Source organism: Eubalaena glacialis, chromosome 19, assembly GCF_028564815.1.
Source record: "Eubalaena glacialis isolate mEubGla1 chromosome 19, mEubGla1.1.hap2.+ XY, whole genome shotgun sequence".
NCBI lineage: Eukaryota > Metazoa > Chordata > Mammalia > Artiodactyla > Balaenidae > Eubalaena > Eubalaena glacialis.
The window spans coordinates 48084212-48111109 of NC_083734.1; the positions used below are offsets into that span (position 1 = coordinate 48084212).

Consider the following 26898-nt stretch of genomic DNA (forward strand, 5'->3'; position numbering starts at 1 on the left):
GCCACTGCAATCCCTTCCCCTCCCCTCCAGGTGAACATTTTCCTACAGGTCAGGTGTTAGTGCAGCGCACCTGGGGCAGAAGACAGAGGCGGGTGCTCACGCCAGGAGGGCATCATGGAAGGCCTGCGGTCCCTTCTGCGCTCTGCCTTTTGGCACACCGACAGGGATTCTTTCTATTTTACCTAGCTTAGCAAATTAGGCACTTGAGGGGTTTAGGGGAGCTGCTGTGGGCAGGCAGGGAGAGGAATTCGGGGTCCCGGGTCATTTCATTGGGAATGGAGAGTGTGGTACTGACGAAGCCCAGGGCTAGGAGGAAGCCCAGGACAGGGGCCCCAGGGTGTAGGCCCTGAATACTGGAGTGTCCCACGTAGGCGCGGAAAGGGAGAACGGGGAGGGAAGGCAAGCCCATTTAGCTTCACCCCGCAGGACAGCCCTGTGTCCCCATGAGACTAAAGGGTGAGCCCAAGTGGGATCAGGTGAGGCTGGTGGGGCGCTGTGTTCTCTGGAGATGCTCCCATCGTGAACAGCTGAAGTGAGAAAAGGCCACTTTCCTGCTGGGCATTTGCAGAGAATAACAGGCGGTGCTCCCTTCAGCCTGTACCTCACTCTGTGCCCACCTAAACCTGCCCCCCATCTCCAGTGCTCCCCACGTGGGCCCCCTCACCCTGTCCCAGGGCAGCAGCCGCCCGGCCGGGCTCTTCCCCCTCCCTCCAGCCCACCCTCCACATGGCCGCTCCCGTTCTCTCTCAGAAATGCAGATCTCCCGGCCTGCCAGCCCCAGGCTAGAAAGCCTTCAGTGGCCTCTCAGAGCTGCACACAAACCCTCCACATCCTGCTCACTTCCTGCCAGCTCCGGCCACGCTCAGCTCCTTGACTTTCCCAGGCGCGCAAGTCTTTTCCTTTCGGAGCCTTTGCGTTCCCTTCTGCATGGAATGCCCTTCCCTCCCCAGAAACCCTGGTCCGAGATTCAGCTCAAGCATCACCTCCTCAGCTGATCAGTTGACAAGAGCAATAATGGAAGCAGCTTTGCCACCAGGCTCCCAAAGCAGTGGGAAGACTGAGGGCAAAGTGTACAACCTAACTGGGTTAAAAGCAAGCCCTCTGAAACGTTGGCTTGTGTCCCTGAAGGCCCTGCCTGGAGCGTCTGTCCCGGAGAAGGAGTGGAAGGAGGGGGTGAGAACGGTGGCCCCTCACGTCCTCTAACTCTGTTCTGTGTTCCTCCACATATGGCTCCATCTCCTGTCATAACACAAGGTACATTTTTTGATAATCTTGGTTACATGTCTGTCTCTTTAGACTCTTGAGTCCCTTTTAGGCAAAGCGTGTCTTTTTTTTTTTTTTTTTTGGCTGCGTTGTGTCTTTGTTGCTGTGTGCGGGCTTTTCTCTAGTTGCGGTGAGCGGGGACTACTCTTCGTTGCGGTGCGCGGGCTTCTCATGGTGGTGGCTTCTCTTTGTTGCGGAGCACGGGCTCTAGGCACGTGGGCTCTAGGTGCACGGGCTTCAGTAGTTGTGGCACGTGGGCTTTAGAGCACAGGCTCAGTAGTTGTGGCGCACGGGCTTAGTTGCTCCGCGGCATGTGGGGTCTTCCCGGACCAGGGCTCGAACCCGTGTCCCCTGCACTGGCAGGCGGATTCTTAACCACTGCGCCACCAGGGAAGCCCCTCGGGTACGTCTTAACTGATTCTTTGTGCTGGTTATTGCTTGGTGGTTTAAACGGGTGAGATCTATTTCAGGGAATCTCAAATTACAGGTAAGCTTGTGGGAAGAGAAGAGTGTTGCCCTGTCCCTTCTGCTTCCTTCCTCTCTGGCTCCCGGCCTGCTCCTGGCATCACTTACTGCTTCTCTAGGATAGTTTTTACCAGAACGTTCTCTAGAGTCAATGCTTTAGGGTCTAGGTTTTCATCCAATGGGTTGTACTGCTTGTTGCCTTCTTGTGTGTGCTTTGCAGTCCTGGAGGCTAATGTCACTTGCATTTGTTTGCTGATGCTGTGGCCATCTGTAACCTCTATCAAACCCTAGGTGCTTTGAAGTTCAGTGTGCAATAAAAAGTTCATTAAAAAGATGTGGAATCATGAAAATGAGGTTACAGACATGTTAAACAAAGGATCATTTCCTGCTTCCTGTACTTCTTTCTCAAAAAATGTATTTCTCTGAGGAATTTATGTCACCACTAAAACTACGGAAGAGTGAAAGGAAGGACAGGCCTGGGTCAGAAAGAGGGTGAGATTCCTGAGGAGACAATTTTGGCAAAGACCCAGCCTGTTGTCTTAATTGAGAGCTTAGGGTCTAAGGGGAGAATTGAAGCCAGAAAGATGTAGGGCCAGATCTCGAATTCTTTTTTTTTTTTTTTAATTTATTTATTTTATTTATTTATGGCTGTGTTGGGTCTTCGTTTCTGTGCGAGGGCTTTCTGTAGTTGCGGCAAGCGGGGGCCACTCCTCATCGCGGTGCGCGGGCCTCTCACTATCGTGGCCTCTCTTGTTGCGGAGCACAGGCTCCAGACGCGCAGGCTCAGTAATTGTGGCTCACGGGCTTAGTTGCTCCACGGCATGTGGGATCCTCCCAGACCAGGGCTCGAACCCGCGTCCCCTGCATTGGCAGGCGGACTCTCAACCACTGCGCCACCAGGGAAACCCCTCGAATTCTTATGGCTAATGGTTTGAACCCAGCGTTTCTAGTGGGGATGGCTCCAAACGGATCGCCTCGGCCTCCAGCGGTGCAAGGTCTGGGGCTGTGTAGGGAGCGCTTGGAGCCAGTGGGGTCCAACCTCCAGGCAGTGACTGGTGCCGACAGGTGCTTCTTGCCCGCTTGAGGTAGAAGAGGAGAGACACAGAGAAGAAGGCGAAGAGAAGGAGAGGTACGTGGGATAAGGGGGGCAGAGCATCGCTAAAACTGCCTCGCGGCCCCATCAGTGGCTTGCCCACTGCCATACTGGCTTTCTTTCCAGTGGTGACCTTCTGATGTGAGCAGAGGTTGAGTTCCAAGCCTCAAGGGGTATATGGGGAACCCCAAACACTAAAAAAATATCAGCGCCTGGCATGGCTTTAAGGTAAGGGAGGTGGCCCTGTGCTCTTTCCTGGCCTGGCCACAGGGAGGCGTTTAACCAGGAGGGCGGTCCCTTGGGGGTCAGGGTTCTGACTTGACAACAGCCAAGCGTACTTGTACATTTCAGAGGTCGGCCTGTCCGTCTCCCGCATTTTGGTAGAGTAGCGGATCTAGGCTTCTCGCTCCACACCACAGGGCCTCCTAGAGGGCCTCGGTTCTCTTATGAAAGGAAGGGCAGCCACAGATGATCATTTCTGGTAAATACATTGTCACTTCTCTAATGACAGGTGGGACCCCATCAGCACCTTTGTTTCTTGGCATACACACACACAGACGCTAGAATAACACACCCTAGGATCCAAAGCAAAATAAACAGCTTCCCTGGCTGGGGGCAGGGAGGGTTCCTGTTTCTCATGGACCCTCCTTGCTTTTAGGCAGTGGGCAGCCACACGTAATGCACACCCAGACCCCGCAACCTTGCGGGCCTCTATTCTGGGGGGCAAATATCCCTAGAGACTCACTTGCTTATATGACCATTAATGACCATTTAATTATGACCCACGTTTAACAATTACGTGACTGTCACTTACTTTTCAGCCAGAGGGCCACTGTGCCTACACCTAGCAACCACTAAGTCTTAGTCTAATGATGACAGTGCCATATCCCACCAGCTGACCTTGAGGACCTCAATGGATGCACATCTAATAAACGGCAAGGCAAGGTTAGTGGGACTGCTGCCAGACGGTCCAGGCAGGGCCGGACTCACCCTCTCTCTTGCATCCTGATTGTGGTTGAGTCTCATGAGTTCTGCAAACCTCTGTTCATAGAGACGAAGCAGCAGCACCAGGCACAAGCCTGAATTTATCAGCTCGTGTTGTGCCTACATGTGGACAAGGAAGCTCTTTAAGTTCATCTGTAAAATATACATGGTCTAAATCATGGGGTGGAGGGTACAAGGCCGAGAGGGGACAAGAAATAGGACAAGAGCCCAAGCCCCAAGGCAAGCCGTGTCCTGGAGGACCAGAGAACAGAGCAGAAGGGGAATCCAGGGTGGAGGCCGGGCAGCCATCCTGGAATCCTTTACTGCCTAGTGGAGGATGCTTGAAAAAGCTCCAGGCTTAGTCCCAGGCCGTGGACATTTACTGAGCAGTTTCCTGCCACGGCCTTGAGCTGGGTGTTTGGAGAACACAGGGCAAAAGGTCTCATCTCCCTACTGGGACCCCTTTCTGTGATGTGGGAGAGAACGCCTCATTCATAGATGGCTCCAGTAGCAGCTGGATGTGTCAATGGCCACGAGGGAGATGCGAAGGGGAAGAAAGAGACTGGTTGCGTGTGACGTGGGGGATGGCATCTTTGGTCCTTAAAGGATAGGAGGGACTTTGGTAGGTGGCTATGGGGGGCCGTTCGGGGCCTTTCAGACAGAGGCACTGCATGCTAGCAAACACATAGAGGGCAGAGCGTATGTTGGGCAAAATTCTCTACTCACTGGTGTGGCTGGAGTATATGAGGAGGGTGTTTGTTTTGAATTTTAAAAAAATCTTGGCATGGGCTGGGGAGATGGAAAGGTGGGACCATGTTAGGCAGAACTGAGGTGTTTGGGCGTCATGCTGTGTATATGTATGTGTGTAGCTGCTGGCCTCTGAGTAGAGAGGTAAACACAATGAGATGTGTGTCTTAGGAAGGCAGACTTGTCTGTAGGAGAATCTGGGGCACAGGTGCCACGGGGGTGGGAGGGGACACTTGATTTGCCTAGATCCCTCGTTTGCCCAGAGAAAGGGCCTCAGGCCTTAGTTCTGTACGTTTCTGCCTTTACAGATGGGCTTAACGATGGTCTCACCTAGGGGCTCCCCGACTCCCCACCCGCCCTGGCTGTTCTGTTATCATTTAACCCCCCGAGAGTGCTTGCCCTGTGGACCTCAGGGCCTTTGCTCTCACTCTTTCTTGTGTGGTCTGTTGGCTTGTTTTGGTGCTTCTGTTGTGCAGATGCTCCTTTGCCACTCTCCACCTTTCTAAGGCTGTGTGCACGACTTCCTTTACAGCTGTCACAGTGTCACCTCCTTGCAGAAGGCTTCCTAATGATCCTCATTTGATCTAGTCATTCCTCCCTGAGTCCTAAGCATTTGTCTTTACTCTGTACACAGCATTTCGCACTTGTTAATGTTTTTGCTTTTTCTCGGTGGGTGGGGTGGGTTGTATTTTTCTCACTGGTGCTGAGAACACAGGGAGGTTCCCAGGGAGGACCTGGCTGTCTGGCTGACCACGGTGCCTCTGTCCTCGGCTCCTTTGGCTGTCTGTCCTCCAGAGCCTCACCCTGTGGACCTGCATCGACCCTCAATAAATTCGTGGATTAGTGATGACTCCTCCTTGCCTGCCACCTTATTCCCCCATCTGTCCTCATGTCCAATCTCCAGGGTGGGAGGGTCGGGGATGGGCCAGACGGTGCTCAGGAAGCCCTGGGGGAGTAAAATCCCCAGCAGAGGGCATGGCCCTTGACATCACCCTTGGGAAAGGTCGGCACCATGACCATTTTCCCAGGAGAACCGAAGCTCGGACTTGACCCAGTGAGCATCTCAGTGCCTCCTCCTTCCTTCTTCAGTGGCCCGAGGTGCTTCACGGGCCCATCATCCTGTTCCCATCCCGTTGAGGGCAGCTCAGGAAGCTGGCGCAGAACACACCTCTTCCAGGACGAAACAGCTGCCAGAAAAGGTGCCCAAGCTGAGCAAAGATCGATGCGCTCTTCCTTCTGCATCGGGGCCAGCTCCAGATCTTGGTGACCACTGGCCCCAAGGTCACTGCTCGAGACCCCTCCACCACCCCACAGACCCGTCTTTAAAGGCTCTAGTCAACCATCCTTAGCGGTTTGCCTCCTATTTTAGCCTTTCTCTCCTGACCTTGGCCTAGAGCAGGCAGAGAGCTTGTTGCTTGTTTCTACTTTTTTTCTGTGTTAATGGCCTCCTCCCATCTTCCCCAAGAGCTGGTGCCTCCTTTGCGGTCCTTCTCAGGAGCCACTGCCTCTGGGAAGCCTTCCCAACCTACCTACTGTTTAGCTCCTCCACACAAACCAAGCCTTGTCCCTCATTCGCTTTTCCTGGTGCGGCGGCCTCCCGTGAGCTCCCGATGGCTCCCTCTCCCCAGCACTCACTTCACCAGGAAGCCTTTCTGCTCACAGACACTCCGATGCATAATGACAAATCAATCAGCCAGAAAATGGCTTGGAACTATCAGGTTTGTCACAGCGTTCAGGGAAATCATTTACTTTTTATGACTCCGTAAGACCCGGAGGCATGCAGATGGGAAAATATCCACTAATGTTTTCTGCAGATCATTTGAAAAGTCACTTCCAGCAGATTGTGTCTCTTCTCTGGTCTGTGGGAGGGAACCTGTTACTCGGTGCCATAAATCTCACTGGCCGGCTCCTTTATGTGTGCCCTTTGCAGAGCCTGTGATGCTGGACAAAAGGGCCGGGCCAGCCAATTGGTGCAGGCGTTTCATAGTCAGCTCAGAGTCATCCTTTATACTCTGAGCCACAAGTGGGAGGGATTTGTTATCAGAAAGAGTTCCGTCCGTGGTATTTGTTCGGTAAGGGCAGAAAGAGCTAGTTTTTGGAGCGTTATTTATTGGAGCTGCTCCCTCCCCTCCCCTCCCCAACCCAGTTGCATCACCCTTTGCTGCCCACGTGCAGCAGCAGAGGTGGGGATGGGCGTTGGGAGACTTTCAGGGGAGGGAGAGGCATGTGAAGCAGTGGATGGGGGCTTGGGAGCGCTCAGCCCACCTGCCACATGTTTTTCTTCCTATTCTCCTGCCCCTTCATTTTGTTAAAATTCATTTCAGTCAAGAGATTTGCTACGGATGGACATTCTCAACACAATCCGCTCGAAGAAACAGACAGCCTGGCTGAACGTTCTATGAAGTCTTCAGATATGTTCATGGGATGCTCCCAGGTGTGAGGGTGATCGGGTGACTGCGGGTGTCCGAGGACGTCTGTCTGAGGCCAAGATGGAGCGAGTCAGGCCTGTGTTTCTGAGCAATGACAGCCAGAGGCCCTCTGAGCCCCTCCTGTGTGGCAGGGCCGAGATGGCAGGAGCACGTCTCCGTCACACAGGGGGCCTGGGCCCCCAGGATAGGCAGCCTGGGGCCACCGTGCCCTGCGATGTTGGGCAGACTTTTAACTGTGCATGGACAAAGGGACTCCATTTATAAACGGGGAGAAGTAGCCTCTGTTCTGCCTGTTTCTCAAGGCATTATGGCAAAATGAGCTAATACGAGTGGACATGGTATTTCACAAAACCAAGAAAACATCCAACAAGAGGCAAGAGCTAAAGCTAGGATTCAGGGCAAGGACCACATGTGCCTTGCCTGCCCCGTGCTCCTAGTGCCTGGCCCATGTCTGGTATATGATATGTGCTGCTATATGATATGTGCTCAATAAATACATGCATGGATGAAAGAATGAGGAAAAGAATGTATAATTTTGGACCAGTGATGACTATTGACTCTAGTGGCCCCAACTTTAACATGTATCAGAATTACTGAAAAGGCCTTTTAAAATGCAGTTGCTGGGCACCCCTTTCCCCAGATTCTTATTCAGTGGGTCTGAGTGGGGCCCAAGAATGTGCATTTCTAATGAATTCCTAGGTGATGCTATTGCTAGTGGTCTGGGGACCACCCATCTTTGAGAACCCCTGCTTTAAACTAAGGATCAACAGTTGGTAGCCAGTAAGCTGAATCTGGCCTGTGGATGTGCTCTGGTTGGAAGGAAGGAAGGAAGGAAAGAAGGACAGACATGAACTTCTTCCGTTGAAGAGAGTATTCGCAATTTTGTCACAATGGCCACCACTCCCAATTGATGCCACTTGGGAGATTCTGATCATTCGTTATCTGCCTGGCCTCTATGGCATTTGAGTGTACAATCTGTGACCTCAACTTTTCTTAAACCTGTTTTCTCCTGGTCCATTTTGCAACCTGGAATGTTCCTTGGAGCTCTACCTATTGCCATCCAGGAGTTCTTCCTTCCACTCAGAAACCAAATCAAGCAACCAGTCAATCAAGCATGAGTCCCACGTCCAGGTTAAAGTGCACACACATGGGAAGATGTGGAGTTGCTTCACGGCAGCACACTGGGAGGTGGGCAGTGGGTGTGGAATGCCTGCTGGGCTTAATTTTCAGGCATCTTTGAGTTAGGGCGGGGGTGAACTGCTGCCAGCCAGTGCCTGGACCACTAGATGCCCGTAGCCCAAGGTGCTTAGTCCAGGTCCTGGGGCCCCCCCACCCAGCTACTTTAGCCTCAGGGGGCCACTCTCCAGGCCTATAGGAGCTCCTAATCTAGCTGCTGAAAGTCTGGTAACAAGCCTTGACCCTACGGGGTCCAAGGGAACCGCTCAGTGTCTGAGAGATGGAGGGATAATCGGATTTCAGTGTTAGAGGCCACGGGCAGCAATGAACCAAACCAGGGAAACATACGCTAATCCAAGCCCATGCACACCTCAGAGACCATTGATAGTGCTGACCGGGCGCCTCCTGGGTGTGTCCACAGTCTATGGTCAGATGCTGAGTGAGGTATCTGTCTCCCACGTGAGCAGAGGGTTTTGCCCTCAAGAGCCTCTGCCTGGAGGGCTCACTCCTCTTTTTCCTCTCCGGTCTTAAATGGCTCTTCCGTGGGGAGGGTCTCTCTGGTCCTGAGAGCAGGTCAGGCCTCTCTGCGCTGTGTCCACAGCTGCTCGTCTTCCCCCTGCTCTGACCCTCCCACACCAGGGTCACTGCCTGCCGATCCGCTTCCCCACGAGATGGCAGTGACTGTGTTGACCTTGGGCACTGCTGTGTCTCCCAGCACAGTATCTGGCATACAGCAGGCGCTCAACATGTGTCTTAAAAGTTAATGAGTTAAACTTCTATGTTATGTGTATTTTTCCACACTTAAAAAAAAAAAAAATTGACCCCTGGTCCCATCCCAGACTAATTAAATCAGAATCTCCGGGGCTGAGCCCAGGCATCAGTATTTTAATAGAAAAAAAAAAAAAAAAAAAAAGACATGCAGCTAAATGTTAATTTCAATTATGGGAGACTTTTGTGTGTTTGTGTTTGTGATTTTTATAACTAAGGAAAAGCAAAAAAAATGTAAATGTGAAAAATGCGCAAGAAAATAAGTTAGTGAGTTAGTTTGCTAGTTAGTTAGTTGAGGTTAAGTGCAGGCCAGCCTGAGCGGAAACCAGTTCTAAGCCTTTTCTGGTTTTGACCCTCTCTTGGTACATGTCTGCGTTTGGCATCAGCTACCCCACTTCTCAAGAAGGGAACCCATTTGCCAAGGAGTGAACGGCGTTGAGGGTTGGCTAAGAGGGCCCAGAGGAGCCAAGGTTTGGGAGTCGGAAGAAGGGCCTGGACCTCGGAAGCACAGGTGTGCACATCAACCTCCTGGCCAGGCCAAGGGTCTCCCACCTGGGGACGAGCGGAGATTGTATTCCATCCTTGTTATCTTTGTGCTAAATGACAGTTACTCTGGTCTTCATCCATGGAGAGTTTCTGAACTTGTCGAAGTCACACTTCCCTAGTGTCTCAAGTTTAACTCAGACTGTTAGCAAACAGACACCACTGAATTCACCACGGGCCATCGCAACAGTCAGAACTGCTGTAAAAGTGTGAGCCGAACTGCTTTCCATCAGCAGATAAATATTGCACATTGGTTCTTGGGACCTTTGTTCTCCCACCAGGGTGGGTCTGTCAATCTAGTTTCTTTCTGTGATTATAATGAAGGGCATTTTCAAAAGGCTTTGACAGCCTGTCAAGTTCTCACTGAAACTAATTTGAACTCTCTTCTGCTTCTATGTCGTGTAATTACTGTGCTGGATATTTTCCATTTTCCCATCCAGATACACTTTCCACCCTGCTCTGTGGCCCATCGTTGGCTGATCTCAATGGATTGCATTAACTAGGCCCCCTTGTCCTCTGGCTCCCCACTGGGTTCAGCCAATGGAGATGGCTAATGATCTGACATTTCAGCTGGAGACCAGCGGGCAGGAGAAGAGAGGGGCTGGGGTAGTTATTCCCCTCGTTCCCTCTCTGCTGGGCAGGGGTGTGGCCAGGGCAGCTTTCCCCTACTGAAGGTCGCAGGCTGGTGGTGACTCTCTCCTGTAGCCACAGCCCTCCTGATCCTGATAACTGCCCCCTCCCCTTGTCACTCCAGGCCTAGGAGTGGTCAATTGCCAGTCCCAGAGTGCCTAATCATTCCTTGTTGCTCTTTTACTATCCACGTTTTGGCCCTTCATTCAGCTCTCATCACTCGCCGCTTGTGCATGTGCCACCATCTCTTTCCTGCCCAGACCCTGGCGGACACGATTACTTTCACGGTTCTTTTTAGAATGTGCTCATAGCCCATTCTCTCAGCTGGTAGGATGCAGTGAGGCCGAGGTTACAGGTATGACCCCTGTGGGGGCCAGTTGGCTTTGTTCCGTGATGGATTCTGGCTTGGTCCTGGTACACTTAGCTTTCTCCCTTGAGTCCAAAGAGGTCAGGCATCTCTGGGGCTGTAATATGACGGTTCTCATTCACCAAGAGTCTTCTCTGCTCAGGCACTGTCTTAGGTGATGTACTGGGGTCTTTTCCTACAGCCAATCCTTCGGGGTAGGAATTATCATCTCCCACTTCCTACAGATGAGAGAACTGAGATATCCAGAGTTGGTGTAGTTTCCCCAAGGTCACAGGGCCACTCTGGGGAAGGGAATAGGATTTAGGTTCACATCTTAGTCAAAGTTGGTATGCTTTTTGGCAGGGTGGGCTGCCTCGGGCTACATGCATGCACACATTTTTGTGTAACTGGAAAAAGCTGCTGTTAGAGAGCCAGTTCTACAAGTGCCACTGGTGAGCCAGCAGTATGTGGTGGCGGCAGCAGCTTCGCAGAGGGAGAACGAGGTGAAAATGCTTGGGACCAACAGGGGTCTTTACTAGACGAGGCTTTCCCCTGGGCTGCACGGAGGTGGTGATGCCTGCAGAATATTCTGGTGGGGTTCGGGTAACCCGGCCTTGCCTGGTCTTGTCCTTCCCGGGAAGTCCTGCAGGCTCCACTCCCAGAAATAATCTATTCTTCGAAGTGACCTCAGAGAAGCTGTCTGCATCTAGCTGGCACCCTGACCTCAGGCACTCAGAGGGCCTGGTTCCTTTCAATTGTTTGACTGCGGCATCCTCAGGGTCCAAGAATGTGAGCCGCTTCTGTTTCTCATCTCAGATCTCAGTGCCTGGGGGTTACGACTGAGTGATTTGAGACCCTCAGGCCTCAAAATGTAGGGACTCAAAATACTGAATTGTTTTCTCAGGAAACTACTTTTTTCTTCCTTTCTCTCCACGTCCCTCCCCTCAACTTCCTGACGCCCAATCTTCAAGGCTGTCCATTATATCACACTTCTTGGCCGTGCTGCTCAAATCTCCGTTCTTTTCTTCCTTCCCTCCTTCCCTTCTTTCTCTCTCTCTCTCTCCTTCCCTCCCTTTCCTTCCTTCCTTTCCTTCCTTCCTCCCTTCCTGCCTTTCATCCTTTCTTCCTTTCTTGTCTAGCAACCTTAGGATTTTAAAAAGGTAACTACAGGATTGCCCACACTCACGGGCACCATTTTGACTCAGCTGTGCTTTTTGCAAAAAAAGGTCTGGATACAGACAGGCTAATGATCTGAAAGCCAAAGTGACTCCTCTGAAGTGACATTTTAGTTGCTAACAATGATTTTATAGTTTTTAAATTATGTGCTTTACAGTCGTGATTATTAATCATGTTTTTCCTAATTGTGTGATGAGGGAGGTCAGTTTTGAATTTTAATGGTAATGATGGGCTCTTTTCATTTGATAAATATCTATTGACTGCTTATGTGCAAGGCATCTTCCAGATCAGCACCACCCAGTAGAAATACAATCTGAGCCACCAATGCAAGCCATATATGCAACCTGAAAATTTCTAGGAGCCACATTAAAGTAGTAAAAAGGAACTGGTGAAATTAATTTCAATAATATATTTTATTTAACCCAATATATTTTAAATGTTATCATTTCAACACATAATTAATATAAAATTATTGATGTGATATTTTACTCTCTTTTTTTTTTTTTATACTGAGCCTTTGAAATTTGGTGTATAACACAGCACATCTCAACTGGAAGTAACCACTTGTTGGTGAGCTACCTGTGGCTTGTGGCTTCTATATTGGGCAGTACAGTTCTAAATAGAAGATTGTTTGCCTGAGAATTGGGCAGTGAACTATTATCCTGGGCATAAATCACCTTCCCACCTAAGGTTAACTCTTTCACAGTATTAGAACTTCAATCCAAATGCCCCAGGAGAATTAATTCACGAGGTGTTAAAAAGCACACAGTGGGGGAATTCCCTGCTGGTCCAATCGTGAGGACTCGGTGCTTTCACTGCTAAGGACCCGAGTTCAATCCCTGGTCGGGGAACTAAGATCTCACAAGCCGAGCAGCACAGCCAAAAAAAAAAAAAAAAGCACGCAGTAGGTGCTTACTACATGTTTTTAAACCTTGAGCAAAGCAGTTCCTTATTACCCCAGAGTTACTTGATATATAAATTGGAGACTATTTCCTCCAAGACCCTAAGACTCCTAACAAGACTCTTGTTATTAAATTATTTCAGCAAATTTGGGCATGAAGCTTGCCAGACTATTCCTATTTCTGTGTGTCCAGTCAGCTACTGTAGCTTCCTACTTTGTCCCTGACAGCAGTGGGACCTCAGCCCAGGGCAACCAAGTCTTCCAACCCTCCAGTGGTCCAATTTAGTAACAGACCTTCTCAGAGAAGCGAGTTAAATTAGGAGACTCCCAGACTCACCCCCTGCACAGGGCTTCTACGTTCCTTGTATCAGGGAAAGAGTTTCTTCCTGCCTTGTACCTCTACCCGACTCTAGCCTATGGACCCAGAGCGGGTGTGAGCAGCTCTTACCCGGGACTGCTGGTGCTTCTGGTAGAACTCAGTCACATTAAAATCATCCAGGTCGACCAGCAGGCTTTGTTTACACATCTCACAGGTCTTCACGGTGCCAAGATCTGCTCCTTAAATTAAAGAATTTTGTTACACGTAACCCTTTTGGTGTTGACATTTTGTGAGAGAATTTGTGTGTGTGTTAGGAATTCTGAGTTTCAGTGGCCTTCTTTTTTAAAGTCAGTCAGTTTTCTTCAGGTTCAAGGTAGAAAATGACCTTGAACCTGAGATCCAAAAAATTTCCTTTGTCATCATTTTCATTATTATGCAAGCTTCCTGTGAGTGAAATTCCCAGGAATTTCACCTGTTTTAAATAACAGGTCTTGCTTTCTGTTTAAATATAAACATATTGGTTCATAAATTTAGAACTACTACATGGAGGCTGAGAGTCGGTAACACAAGTGTTTGCCAGAAGAGTGAATATTGGGTCTATGTTACTGTTGTTTTTCCTGGCAGATCTAACACTGGTCCAAGCAAATAAATTAGTAAGGACCAAATTGGTGGCAGAAGCTATCCTCGATCTGTGGCTTAAAAATCTGTCTTTACTCCTGCCCAGGTGACTTGCCGCCTGAGAAGAGTGAAGGGACCCCGGGGCCATGTGTGGGCACTGGTATGGCAGTATCTGGGGCCAGCGCTTGAGCCTGAGTTCAGCCTCATTTGGAAAAAGAAACAGGAGAAGGCTTTCTTTGTTGCTGGTTTGTTGCGTTTTTTTAATGTGAATTCTAGATCAGCACTTTTTCCTCCGCTTATCCTATTCCCCAATGCAAAAGTGGAAGATGCAGATCTATGGCTGTTATGTCTAAGCAAGCGTGTTGCCATATGCCCTTTCCCCCTGGTGTAGGTGCTGCATTTTGGCTAATGATGTACTAGTGTTTATTTTATGCATTAGAAAACAGAGGACTGGGAATTCCTTGGCGGCCCAGTGGTTAGGACTCTGCACTTCCACTGCAGGGGGCCCCAGGTTCGATCCCTGGTTGGGAACTAAGATTAAGATTCCACAAGCCAACAGGTGCGGCCAAAAAAAAAAAAAAAGAAAAAAAGAAAAGAAAACAGAGGACTAATCTGTTACCTGAATTTATTTGGTAAAGATAGGGTTTGTGCAGTTTTATACCCCAGTTCTATTTTTCCCCACTGGAGATACAAAGAGGTAGTAAATAACAGAGAATTTCAAAAGACAAGGATGAACAGTGATCCCTTATCTGCATTTTGTTGACTTGAATTTTTTTTTTTAAAGCATCATTCTATAATACTTAAGGCTACGGAGGGTCCCATGTGTCCTCCAATCTAATCCTGCCGATTACACCCAGACCAGCATTAGCATTTACCAGCATTTAGCAGTACTTTCATCACACATCTCATGAGTAATTTTTTCTGTGCTAGATGTTTAATTAGCCCAAATTTCTCGTAAGATAAAGCATTGCACAGCATAGTCATTAGTGGCTGAGATCCACTTGTTCTTCGCTCTCTGAAGGGCTGGGTACCCTGCTCACTGTGTGGAGATGCATTTAAGTAACTCGGGCAGTGGTCGCTCCTACATTTCTCCTGCAGACGTGGAGAAAGGGCCTCAGGGAGGAGACAGTTAACCGGATCATCCTGCGGGTTCATTGCCTGATTAAATGGTGTGCTGTGCTTGGTGAGGGGGCGTGGCGACACGCCACGGGGACAGGGTCAAGTTCTAGGTCTCCTGGGCTGTCTGGCACAATGATAACCAAGGAGGAGAGCATGGAGGAGGAGAGAAACAGCATCTGGCTCTGGGGTAAAAAGTTTTCAGAGAGGGGAGTCTAAAAGCCTTAGGTCTTTCTGAAGCGAAGTGTTCTTTGCATTGGCGTCCTATTTTTGTTGTTGTTGTTATTCAAGTTGCTCTTGTTCCTAAATGTTTTGAAGAAACCTCCTGTTCTCTGCCAAGAAAACTATAGCCGACCTACTGACATGGCTATATTTAGGTTATAACCTCCCTCGGGAGTTGAGAACGGGGTTTCACACCCAGTTACAAGATCTGTTAAAGACAGAGCTGACAAAATGAGCACAATGGGAATCTCTTTATCTAATATGGCGGTAGAAAAATCAGATCAGTGCTCTTTTCCTTGCTGCAAAAGGGCAGCTTGGCTCAGCTTCTAGGCTCTACCCCACCCCCTCCCCCCAAGTAAAAGGAAGCAGAACTGGTCTGTCTACCAGCTGCCGTGGTGGCCGCTGTGTGCTTGCTGAGACCCAGCCATAGACCCAGTTCTAGTTTCCTTCCTCCTGGGAGGCAATCTTAGCATCTCTGCTCAGGCCTCGAGCAGGGGTAAAATTCGACAGCACGTTCCAGGATTCTTCCCTGAGCCTTGAAAACAAAACAAAACAAAACTCATTTCCCTCCCATAATTTGAAGGCAGCTTAGTCCTGCCCCTGTCCGTCGGGGGCCGTGAGCAAGAGCCCCGTTCCCCCCGAGCGACTGCTGACGTGAGCTGTTGTCAAGGCTGCGCGTCCCACAGGGCGGCGCCTCGTGGTAAGTACGCGGCACGTGTGTCGTTCCGCCTTTCCCGCCTACCTGATGTTATTTTCACTTTCAGCCATTTTTTCAGGCACTCCGGATGGACAAACCGCAGGCTTCCCACGCAGCCGCACGGCTCCACGAGGGGACTGGCGGGGGAACCCCCAGCTATCTGACAGATGCGACACAAGTCTCCCTCCTCCTCGGAGTCCTCCTCCAGGAGACTAAGTGGAAAACAAGCCCTCGTCACCAGGAGTCTATACGTTTGCAGTTTCCACAAATACCAGTTCCCAGAGCGTGGGGTGGGGCGGGGAGGAAAAGGGAGCCATCACACCCCCGCCCCGCCCCCCGCCCCGCCCCCGCCCCCGCCCCCGCCCCGCCCCCATGCCTTCCTGGGGGCTAGCTCACTGCTCCCTCTGACCCTGCTGAAGATTCTTCCCGGTATGATGGTTACTGATAACAGGGTCAGGGATTCTTTTTTTTTTCTTTCTGTTTTTTTTAGGCCGCAGCAGGCAGGTGGTAGAGGTATTTTTCATTTTTTTTTAAATTTCCTTTTTTTTTTAGGCCACACCCCGCAACATGTGGGAGCTTAATTCCCTCCCCAGGGATCGAAGCCCGCCCCCGCTGTAGTGGAAGCGCGGAGTCTAAACCACTGGACCATCAGGGAATTCCCTAGGTTCACGGATTCTTAAGTCAGGCTCCTTTGCAGTTATTGATCCGTGTGAGCTAACCAGGAGCACCAGCGCTCCTATCACACATCCGAAGGTTGGGAAAGAGCTCCAGAGGGAAACTGAGCCAGAGGCTAGGAGCTCTTCTCCCCGCACCCGCCAGGGCCTGGCTTTGAGGTTTGCTTCTAAAACTTGTGAGTTTGATGACTTTGGACAAGGTGCTTGAGCTTCCCAGGTCTCTGTTTCCTCACGTGTAAAGCCATGATAATCCGACTGCGGCTACCCACTTACAGGGTCATGGGGCAGCCTGGAGGGGGTGATGAGGGTGAACCTGCTGTGCAGACAAAGTGCATCTGGAGTCTGGTAAAGGATTGGCATGTGGAGACCACTCAGTAGATGTTGGTTGGGATGAGTGATAAACCAGTGAACTTGGATGTGAACTCACCAGTAACTCAACCCTTGCCAATAAATTATGCCAACATTCCAGAATATAAGCTGCTGGAATGTGGTGAAGATGGAATTAATGAAAATGTAAGCAAACATATTTGTGTCTCATAAATGGTGAGTCAAGAATAGCTGGTTGATGCTTCTGTAGGGAGGCTTTTGAGGAATCTAAGGCTAATTTTTTTTTTTTAAATTATTTATTTATTTATTTATTTTTGGCTGTGTTGGGTCGTTGCTGAGTGCTGGCTTTCTCTAGTTGGAGCGAGTGGGGGCTACTCTTCGTTGCGGTGCACGGGCTTCTCATTGCGGTGGCTTCTCTTTGTTGCAGAGCACGGGCTTTAGGCGCGCGGGCGTCAGTAGTTGTGGCACGAGGGCTCAGTAGTTGTGGCTCACAGGCTTAGTTGCTCCGCAGCATGTGGGATCTTCCCGGACTAGGGCTCGAACCCGTGTCCCCTGCATTGGCAGGCGGATTCTTAACCACTGCGCCACCAGAGAAGTCCCTAAGGCTAATTTTTTGTTGTTCAGACTCCTCATGGGCCTACGGACTCTCTGGTCAAGGAAAGCAAAACTGGCTAGAGACTAAAATCAAAGGAGAAGAAGAAATGGACATTACTCTGGATATAGGAGTGTATGCTCAGTGTCTTAGAAGAGTTTTCTCCCCAAGAAAGGGAAGTTCAATGAAAAGGAACAGAATTATACTATCTCATGGTGGGCACAAACAAAAGAAGAGATATGCCATGTTTATCAAAGAAAGACTCATTGTCTCCAAGATGTCACTTCTCCCCCAAATAATCTATAGATTCAATGCAATTCCAATGAACATCCCAAAAAGCTGATTTTTTAAATGTATATAGTCAAGGACTCTTAAGGAACAAAGTGGGGAGGGAGGCTTTTGCACTTATAAACTTATAAAGCTTCAGTCATTGAGATGGTGTGCCTTAGGGAAAGACAAAAAAAAACAAAAAAACAACGGACAGAACAGAGAGCCCTGAGACAGACTTATACATTTATAGTTACATTATATGACAGATGTGGCTCTGCAGGGGAAAGATCCTGGGACAACTTGGTATTCACAATGCATACCTCACACCACATATTAAACATCACACTTAAGTCCAAAATTCATTTCACATGAAGTCCTAAGCATGCACAGGAAAACTGTAGAGATTTTGGAAGAAAATAGGAAGAATGTCATAATGACCCCAGGTTAGCGAAGGATTTCTTAATCAAGACAACAAGATACAAATCACAATCCGTAAAGAAGATGGATACAGTTGGCTACATTAAAATTAAGAATATATTTTCGTTAAAAAACATCAAGAAAGAGGAGAGACAAACTACAAATTGAGAAAAGATATTTCCAACACATAACTGTCAAAGAATCAGATTAATAGCCAGACTATATAAAGGATTTTTAAAATAAAAGAAAAATATTCTAAAAGAAAAATGGGCAGAAGACATAGATAAGCATTTTGTAGAAGAAGAAATAGAAATGGTTGTTTAACATTTAAAAGAGCCAACAGGGACTTCCCTTGTGGTCCAGTGGTTAAGACTCCCTGCTCCCAATGCAGGGGACACAGTTTCGATCCCTGATCAGGGAACTAAGATCCCGCATGCCACACAACGTGGCCAAAAAAAATTTTTAAAAAGCCAACAGAACACAACCTTATTAACAGTCATGAAAATGTAAATTAAAGCCACGGTATCACTTTACTCCCATGCAACTGGTGACAATTTGTAAAGCCAATCAGTACAAGTGCTGACAAGGATGGACAACAGTATACATCACTGTTGAGACAATACATTGGCATTACTTGTATGGTGGAAGCTGTGGTACCCGCCAGGCCAGCAAGTTGACTTCTGCATAAATATCCCAGAGAACTCTTCCCATGTGCACCAGGAGACATTTACAAGAATGTTCATGCAGCACTGTGTACAGAAAAGAGTAAAGAACCCAAATGTCCATCGACAGGAGGATGGCGAAATTGTCTGTAGTGGTGAAAGCAAATGCATTAAAGCCCAAAAATATCAACCAGGATGCATCTGGCTAACGATGTAAGGGGAAAAAGCAAGTCACAGAAGAACAGATATTCCATTTCTAGGGAGTTCAAAAATAATAGTAACATTTCTACAGAATTCAAAAATATATACAATGTGTTGTTTAGGAATACATATGCTCATATGGTGAAGCCATAAAGCAAAAAAACTTCCAACAACAAGAAACTAAAAAGCAAAGGAATGATAATTGCAATGCAAAAATGATTTCCAGAGGGTTTAGGGGGTTGGGAGGGAGGAGATGAAGGAGGGAGATGAGGAGATAGGGTGAGTGAGGGGTTCCCAAGCTCCAGTGATGTTCTGTTCGCTGGAAGGTAGGCACAGGGATGCCCGGGTTTTGTTCTGCTTCTAATTCTCTAGAGTGTGCGTATGTTATATGCTTATTTGTATGTATCAAGCTAACTAATCAAGCGAAAATTTTAAAGAGTATAAGTGGCATTGAGAAATGGGCTTGAAATCTTAAAGTAAGGCATATTATAAAATATGAACCAATGTTTACTAAAAATTGCATTTGTATGCAAAGATAAAAGACTGGAAAGAGTTTTTCACAGTGCTTTTCTCTGGATTATAAGGTTATTGGTGATTTTTCTTTTAAGTTTATATTTTTAATATTTCCTAAAATGAATATTTTTGAAATAATAAGAAAAGCATAAGGTTTATTGTATACAGAAAAAAGAGAGTATCTGAAAAACAAAGTACACAAATAGTAGCTGTTTAATGCATTACTACGCCTAGAAGTGGGTGCATTTTTAAAAGAAGTCATTTTTAGCCCAAAGACATTGCTTTGGGATAGTGGAAGTCCAGACCCCTGCCAAGTGGGTTTGAAGAGTATTTTTGAGTAGGTGAGGATGGATGGGTGCTGAGACCTTTTGGCCCTTAACCCTGGGTCAGTCTTTTGGTAGTTTGTTTGATACGGAAAAAAAAAAGATGCTGCTAACAAGGAAATTACTTCATTCCTGCAGTCGGATGATAGACAGGAGTGTGTGAGCATTCTAAGTCGTATCTTTTCCTCCTTTTTGCATTCAAATTCATTGCCATGGAATTTTCCCACTTACAGATGAATATCAATGGGATAATTAATGACCCAGTGAGCCATACTAACACAAAAAAAGGGCTCGCATTCAAAGAATCACTTTCCAGATCAGTAAGCCAATATCAGGGCATGGTAACACCTATCATAAATTAAATGGTCAAATCCTGACATGGTGTTTAATGACAGCTTTAAAAAGTATTGCATTTCATAGTTGTGAAATATCCCAAAATCATCTCACAAGAAAGGAGAGATCAAAGAAAAGAGCAATTCAGAAAAGATCTTATTTCTCTCTTTCTTGTGCATGAGAAGCAGCACATAAAATGGAAGCAGTGGTCACCCCAGCGTGGCCCTTCAGAGAACTGAGGTAGCTATGGCAACTGTTTGAGACCGGCCTTTTAGTTTGGAAGGTTCAAATTCTAGAACTGTTGGTTGGATTTGCGCAGAGCTCATGGGGGAGAGCCGGTGAACTTCCAAGTGCTGAATGGTTCCTTCTCTGGGGAGGTAACAACCATTTCTAAAAAAATCTTGGTTCCTAATTGCTAGGGGGAAAGGGAAGCCCTATGTAGAAGTCAGAAACCCTTGGGACTTCCCTGGCGGTTCAGTGGTTAAGACTCCGTGCTTCCACTGCAGGGGGCACGGGTTCGATCCCTCGTCGGGGAACTAAGAAACCATAAGCTGCAAGGTGCGGCCAAAAACAAAAAAGCAAACCCCAAAACCCTTATATTTGGCAAACTTGCCTTTTATTTTCTTTGTTTTTAAAAATTTTATTTATTTTTTATTGGAGTATAGTTGCTTGCCTTTCTTAAAGTTATGGTATTCAAGGAAAAAAACACTTTGGGAATACTGAAGAAGTTGGGCTGAAAAACCGAACGTTTCTTTGTAGAGACATATATTTTAAAAGCAACAAACTAGACAATTTTCTTGAAAGAAGAAATCATTAAAATGTCAAGGAAGGGCCTCCCTTGACTTAGAATCCCCGTGACCCTTTAAGGAAAGCACTGCTTATTTTGGCATTAGAGAAATAGAATTTAGAAATATATACGTATATTCATATAATTATGAAAACTCCTCACCTTTCTTGTAATTTCTTGAGTTTCTCAGGGTCTGCCTTTGTTTTAGTGGCTTCCTTTTCATCGGTGACGCCAGGGACCTCCATTCTGCTCCCACTGTCATTTTGATTTGGGAACTCAGACACTGCAAAGAAAGTAAGAGGTATATTTTCTTGCAGAGACCTGGGCACATGCAAGTGGCCTTGTAAATTCGTTCCTGATGGAGAGGAGCTGGAAGACTCCACCAAGGACAAGCTGCTTTGAGGATTTAGTAAGAGATCTTCTGTATGTAATGGAGCCTCCTGAGATTGGCTTGTTAAAGTAATATCTTCTGCTCCCCTGACATCAAATTCATGCACACTGTTTACAGGAAAATAACTGTGGTTTTCAGCACTGGCAAATAGATTCCTATTTCTAATGGGGGACAGTGGTTGACGAACGTTAAACCTGGAGCTTCCCCCCGAGTCTGAACTGGGAGCTAAGGTAGATGATGTGGACAGGTCTATTGGAGTATCGTCTCTCAGAGCAGAATGCACGAATGATCCTGGAGTGTTATAGGATGAATTCATTGATGATCTTGGAGCTCTTGGTCTACCAGCAAGAAAACAGCCAAGAGGATTATTAGAGTCACTTAAATGGGCTTGCCAATCTCTTTCATAATCATGGGTTCCAGGCCTGTCTTCCATAGAAGTACCATCACGAAATACATTTTCAGCATTAAGGTCATCCTCCAGACTGCTTTTGGATTTGGTGTCCCATGAATGAAAGGTCTTCTCATTTTCACTGTCACTGCTGTCTTTCTCTTTAGACCCCTCATCAGGCCTCCCAGGGTCTTGGAATATCCCTTGCCAGATGGAAGGCTGCTCTGTCACTAGCTGCATTGCACTGCTAATTCGTAGTGAGCCATGACTGGACTCACTTCTTCTTACAGAATTCGCTCTGCAATTTGCAGGATTTTCTTCAAAACTTTTATTTTTGGCCCGAGTGGCCAATGTCCCAAGAAATCTACTTCTCTTATGATTGGAAGGAGAGTGGGACGGGTGCATACCAGCCAACAAAAGTTCTTCCTCTACATGGGTTTCCTCTTCAGTGTCATCATTTTCTCCTCCAGAGTTTGAGGATAAAACGGAATAAAAATCTTCATCTCTGAACCGAAACATCATTCTTCTTGGCCCTCCCAAGGTGGTAGTTACGAGTGGTGGCCCCAAGGACTCGGTCAACTCTTGAGGACTGTTTGTTCCTTGGAAGGCCTGGGATAGGGCTGGGTGTGGTTCCTTCTGGGAGAGAGCGCTCAGGTCTCTTTTTTTGGCTCTCTCGGGGGTATTCTCCATCACCGTTATTAGCTGTGAGGATGGGACCAAGTTTCTTCTCTCTCGAGTTGGCCTCTTGAGCTTGGTGTCACTTGCCCACATTGGACCTTCTTGTTGAACGATTGGATCTGTATTGAGAAAAGATAAGCTTATCATTTTACTGTAGGTGCTCACAGATGAGAGACCTCTAACACCAAGGGTGAGGGTCCCATAAGGCAACAAACAAGCCCTGGAGAGGAAAATGGGCATGGTTAAAATGACTGGAGGTACTGAAGGAGTACAGGAGAGTTAGTTTCAGTTTACCGCATATGAACTCTCTTTTGTTTTTGTTTCTTTTTTTTTTTTTTGGCTGTGCCATGTGGCATGTGGGATCTTGGTTCCCTGACCAGGGATCGAACCCTTGCCCTTTGCAATGGAAGCACCGAGTCTTAACCACTGGACCGCCAGGGAAGTCCCTATGAACTCTCTTTTGTACACTTGTGGAGCTCAGGTTGGTCCTGGGGCAGCACAGTGACCCTGAGGATACAGATCCTTTCTGCAGAAGCTCTGGGAAGACTGTCCAGCCCCACGTCAGTCAGGGCTGATGATGGGTAAAATCTCTCAAATGATGGTTTTCATACCAGTATTTACTGAGAAGGAAAACCAACACTCCAGGAATGACTACTACAAAACCCACTAGTGCTTTCTCATCCCAATTTGTGCAACATACATTCAGGACACTCCTGCTTCACACACAGCTTTACAAAACATTAAGAAATGTACAGTCTACTCTGGCAGATTGGGAGGAAGGCTTTAGAAGCTGCTGCCCTGTTAAATTGATGATCGTGGTTTCATTTACTACTCAGTGCAAATAAAAATCATAACCCTCTGATGAAATCATGATCTCCTCTTTGTCACTAGCCCCTAGTCAGTTTGTAACCTCTGACTGTGAAAGAATTCCTCTCCGTTGCCCCCTGAATCTAAAGTATGAGGAGATGTAGAAAGAGGAGAGAGGTCAAGTGCCCAAAGGGGTAGGAATGTCTATTGGTGAAATGGTTTGGTCAAAACTTGCCTTATAAAAATAATGCATAAGCGCTATTGAGGGCACCATGCTAATTGTGTTACATGCACACAGTTAGGCTCTCAACCCTGTGGAACAGGTGCCACAATCACACCACATCATAAGTGAGAGCACCAAGGCTTAGGAAGTCACATAAGTTGCCCAAGATCCTATTTCCAGTAAGTGACGGAGTGAACATTTGAACTCAGATCTGCCTGATGCTACAGTTTGTAACCACTACCCTGCATTACTCCTGAAGACACCGACTGGACTAACAATTTCCTTGTAAAAACAAGAATCCACTTCATTTATAGTGTGTGTACTGTTGAGGGTTTTTACCCTCTCAACGAGGATAGGACACTGGACCTACTTCTCTGATTCCACTCTCCTGAGTTCCCTCCTGCCATTGGCCACCCCCCTCTGCTCCCCCCTCTGCTATCCTGTAGGATCTGGTGAGGTGCTGCCATCCTTATCGTTCGGTTCCCAAAGCAGTTCACCCTGTGGAGTGGACAGGACTCCACAGCTTCGGCAAGGCCTGTGTGGTAACAGCTCAGGCAGGTGAAACGCAAATCCTCCAAGCGTCTGGCCTAGCCGAAGACCAAGTCAATACAGACTCGCTTTAGTGGAGGCGCCTCTCAGGGGGGCAGCAGTCTGCGTCCCCAACATCCTGATACTCCATAAGCCTCCTTTTATTGTTAACTGCATGGGACACTCAGGGACGCAGTGAGAATCTTTACTCATCGGCTCTTCTAGAAATCAGTTAAGTTTTCTTATCAGGCCCCTCCCAGGTTTTTATAAACCCCAGTAAGAGACGTAGCAGTGATTCTAGGACGCTCTGGGCATCTGGCTGTGGATGTAAAGGATTGGAGCTGTGTGCGCACCCAGGCTGGGCTGATGGCATTTTAAGGAACAAATGCTTCTATGTGACAATCTGAATTCTCTCTCTCTCTCTCTCTCTCTCTCTCTCTCTATATATATATATATATATTTTTTTTTTTTTTTTTAAGAAAAAAATGATATGGAGGATTTGAAAGTGTAGGCTTTGGTTAATTACTTTTTGTTTTTTGTTTTTTTTTAATTTTATTTTATTTTTTTATACAGCAGGTTCTTATTAGTCATCCATTTTATACACATCAGTGTGTACATGTCAATCCCAATCTCCCAATTCATCACACCACCCCCCCCACCCCCCGCTGCTTTCCCCCCTTGGTGTCCATACGTTTGCTCTCTACATCTGTGTCCCTATTTCTGCCCTGCAAACCGGTTCATCTGTACCATTTTTCTAGGTTCCACATATATGCGTTAATATATGATATTTGTTTTTCTCTTTCTGACTTACTTCACTCTTTATGACAGTCTCTAGATTCATCCATGTCTCTACAAATGACCCAATTTCGTTCCTTTTTATGGCTGAGTAATATTCCATTGTATATATGTACCACATCTTCTTTATCCATTCGTCTGTAGATGGGCATTTAGGTTGCTTCCATGACCTGGCTACTGTAAATAGTGCAGCAGTGAACATTGGGGTGCATGTGTCTTTTTGAATTATGGTTTTCTCTGGGTATATGCCCAGTAGTGGGATTGCTGAGTCATATGGTAATTCTATTTTTAGTTTTTTAAGGAACCTCCATACTGTTCTCCATAGTGGCTGTATCAATTTACATTCCCACCAACAGTGCAAGAGGGTTCCCTTTTCCCCACACCCTCTCCAGCATTTGTTGTTTGTAGATTTTTTGATGATGGCCAATCTGACCGGTGTGAGATGATATCTCATTGTAGTTTTGAATTGCATTTCTCTAATAATTAGTGATGTTGAGCAGCTTTTCATGTGCATCTTGGCCATCTGTATGTCCTCTTTGGAGAAATGTCTATTTAGGTCTTCTGCCCATTTTTTGATTGGGTTGTTTGTTTTTTTAATATTGAGCTTCAGGAGCTGTTTATATATTTTAAAGATTAATCCTTTGTCCATTGATTCATTTGCAAATATTTTCTCCCATTCTGAGGGTTGTCTTTTCGTCTTGTTTTTAGTTTCCTTTGCTTTGCAAAAGCTTTTAAGTTTCATTAGGTCCCATTTGTTTATTTTTGTTTTTATTTCCATTTCTCTAGGAGGTGGATCAAAAAGATCTTGCTGTGATTTTTATCAAAGAGTGTTCTTCCTATGTTTTCCTCTAAGAGTTTTATAGTGTCTGGTCTTACATTTAGGTCTCTAATCCATTTTGAGTTTATTTTTGTGTATGGTGTTAGGGAGTATTCTAATTTCATTCTTTTACATGTAGCTGTCCAGTTTTCCCAGCACCACTTATTGAAAAGACTGTCTTTTCTCCATTGTATATCCTTGCCTCCTTTGTCATAGATTAGTTGACCATAGGTGCGTGGGTTTATCTCTGGGCTTTCTATCCTGTTCCATTGATCTGTATTTCTGTTTTTGTGCCAGTACCATATCGTCTTGATTACTGTAGCTTTGTAGTATAGTCTGAAGTCAGGGAGTCTGATTCCTCCAGCTCTGTTTTTTTCCCTCAAGACTGCTTTGCATATTCGGGGTCTTTTGTGTTTCCATACAAATTTTAAGATTTTTTTGTTTTAGTTCTGTAAAAAATGCCACTGGTAATATGATAGGGATTGCATTGAATCTGTAGATTGCTTTGGGTAGTATAGTCATTTTCATAATATTGATTCTTCCAATCCAAAACATGATATATCTCTCCATGTGTTGGTATCATCTTTAATTTCTTTCAACAGTGTCTTATAGTTTTCTGCATACAGGTCTTTTGTCTCCCTAGGTAGGTTTATTCCTAGGTATTTAATTCTTTTTGTTGCATTGGTAAATGGGAGTGTTTCCTTAATTTCTGTTTCAGATTTTTCATCATAGTGTATAGGAATGCAAGAGATTTCTGTGCATTAATTTTGTATCCTGCAACTTTACCAAATTCATTGATTAGCTCTAGTAGTTTTCTGATGGCATCTTTAGGATTCTCTATGTATAGTATCATGTCATGTGCAAACAGTGACAGTTTTACTTCTTCTTTTCCAATTTGTATTTCTTTTTCTTCTCTGATTGCCGTGGCTAGGACTTCCAAAACTATGTTGAATAATAGTGGTGAGAGTGGACATCCTTGTCTTGTTCCTGATCTTAGAGGAAATGCTTTCAGTTTTTCACCATTGAGAATGATGTTTGCTGTGGGTTTGTCGTATATGGCCTTTATTATGTTGAGGTAGGTTCCCTCTATGCCCACTCTCTGGAGAGTTTTTATCATAAATGGGTGTTGAATTTTGTCAAAAGCTTTTTCTGCATCTATTGAGATGATCATATGGTTTTTATTCTTCAATTTGTTAATATGGTGTATCACACTGATTGATTTGTGTATATTGAAGAATCCTTGCATCCCTGGGATAAATCCCACTTGATCACGGTGTATGATCCTTTTAATGTGTTGTTGGATTCTGTTTGCTAGTATTTTGTTGAGGATTTTTGCATCTATATTCATCAGTGATAGTGGTCTGTAATTTTTTTTTTTTGTAGTATCTTTGTCTGGTTTTGGTATCAGGGTGATGGTGGCCTCATAGAATGAGTTTGGGAGTGTTCCTTCCTCTGCAATTTTTTGGAAGAGTTTGAGAAGGATGGGTGTTAGCTCTTCTCTAAATGTTTGATAGAATTCACCTGTGAAGCCATCTGGTCCTGGACTTTTGTTTGTTGGAAGATTTTTAATCACAGTTTCAATTTCATTACTTGTGATTGGTCTGTTCATATTTTCTATTTCTTCCTAGTTCAGTCTTGGAAGATTATACCTTTCTAAGAATTTGTCCATTTCTTCCAGG

At 46.5% G+C, this 26898-nt stretch overlaps 1 protein-coding gene and 1 long non-coding RNA gene across 2 annotated transcripts in view; one reads left to right on the top strand and one right to left on the bottom strand.

Moving 5' to 3' along the window:
• MARCHF10 (membrane associated ring-CH-type finger 10) overlaps positions 1 to 26898 on the bottom strand; it is an 89751-nt gene that overhangs the window by 4289 nt on the left and 58564 nt on the right. Inside the window, exons 6-9 of the mRNA XM_061176096.1 lie at positions 20755 to 22168; positions 15539 to 15705; positions 12970 to 13079; positions 3812 to 3925 (exon numbers count right to left, since the gene is read on the bottom strand). Of these exons, the coding sequence (XP_061032079.1) occupies positions 3812 to 3925; positions 12970 to 13079; positions 15539 to 15705; positions 20755 to 22168 (1805 nt within the window). The remainder of the gene's footprint in view (positions 1 to 3811; positions 3926 to 12969; positions 13080 to 15538; positions 15706 to 20754; positions 22169 to 26898) is intronic.
• The window catches only part of LOC133080216 (uncharacterized), a 29181-nt gene continuing 3449 nt past the window's right edge, over positions 1167 to 26898 (top strand). The window contains exons 1-2 of the long non-coding RNA XR_009698435.1: positions 1167 to 1254; positions 20910 to 21001. This is a non-coding gene — a long non-coding RNA (uncharacterized LOC133080216). The remainder of the gene's footprint in view (positions 1255 to 20909; positions 21002 to 26898) is intronic.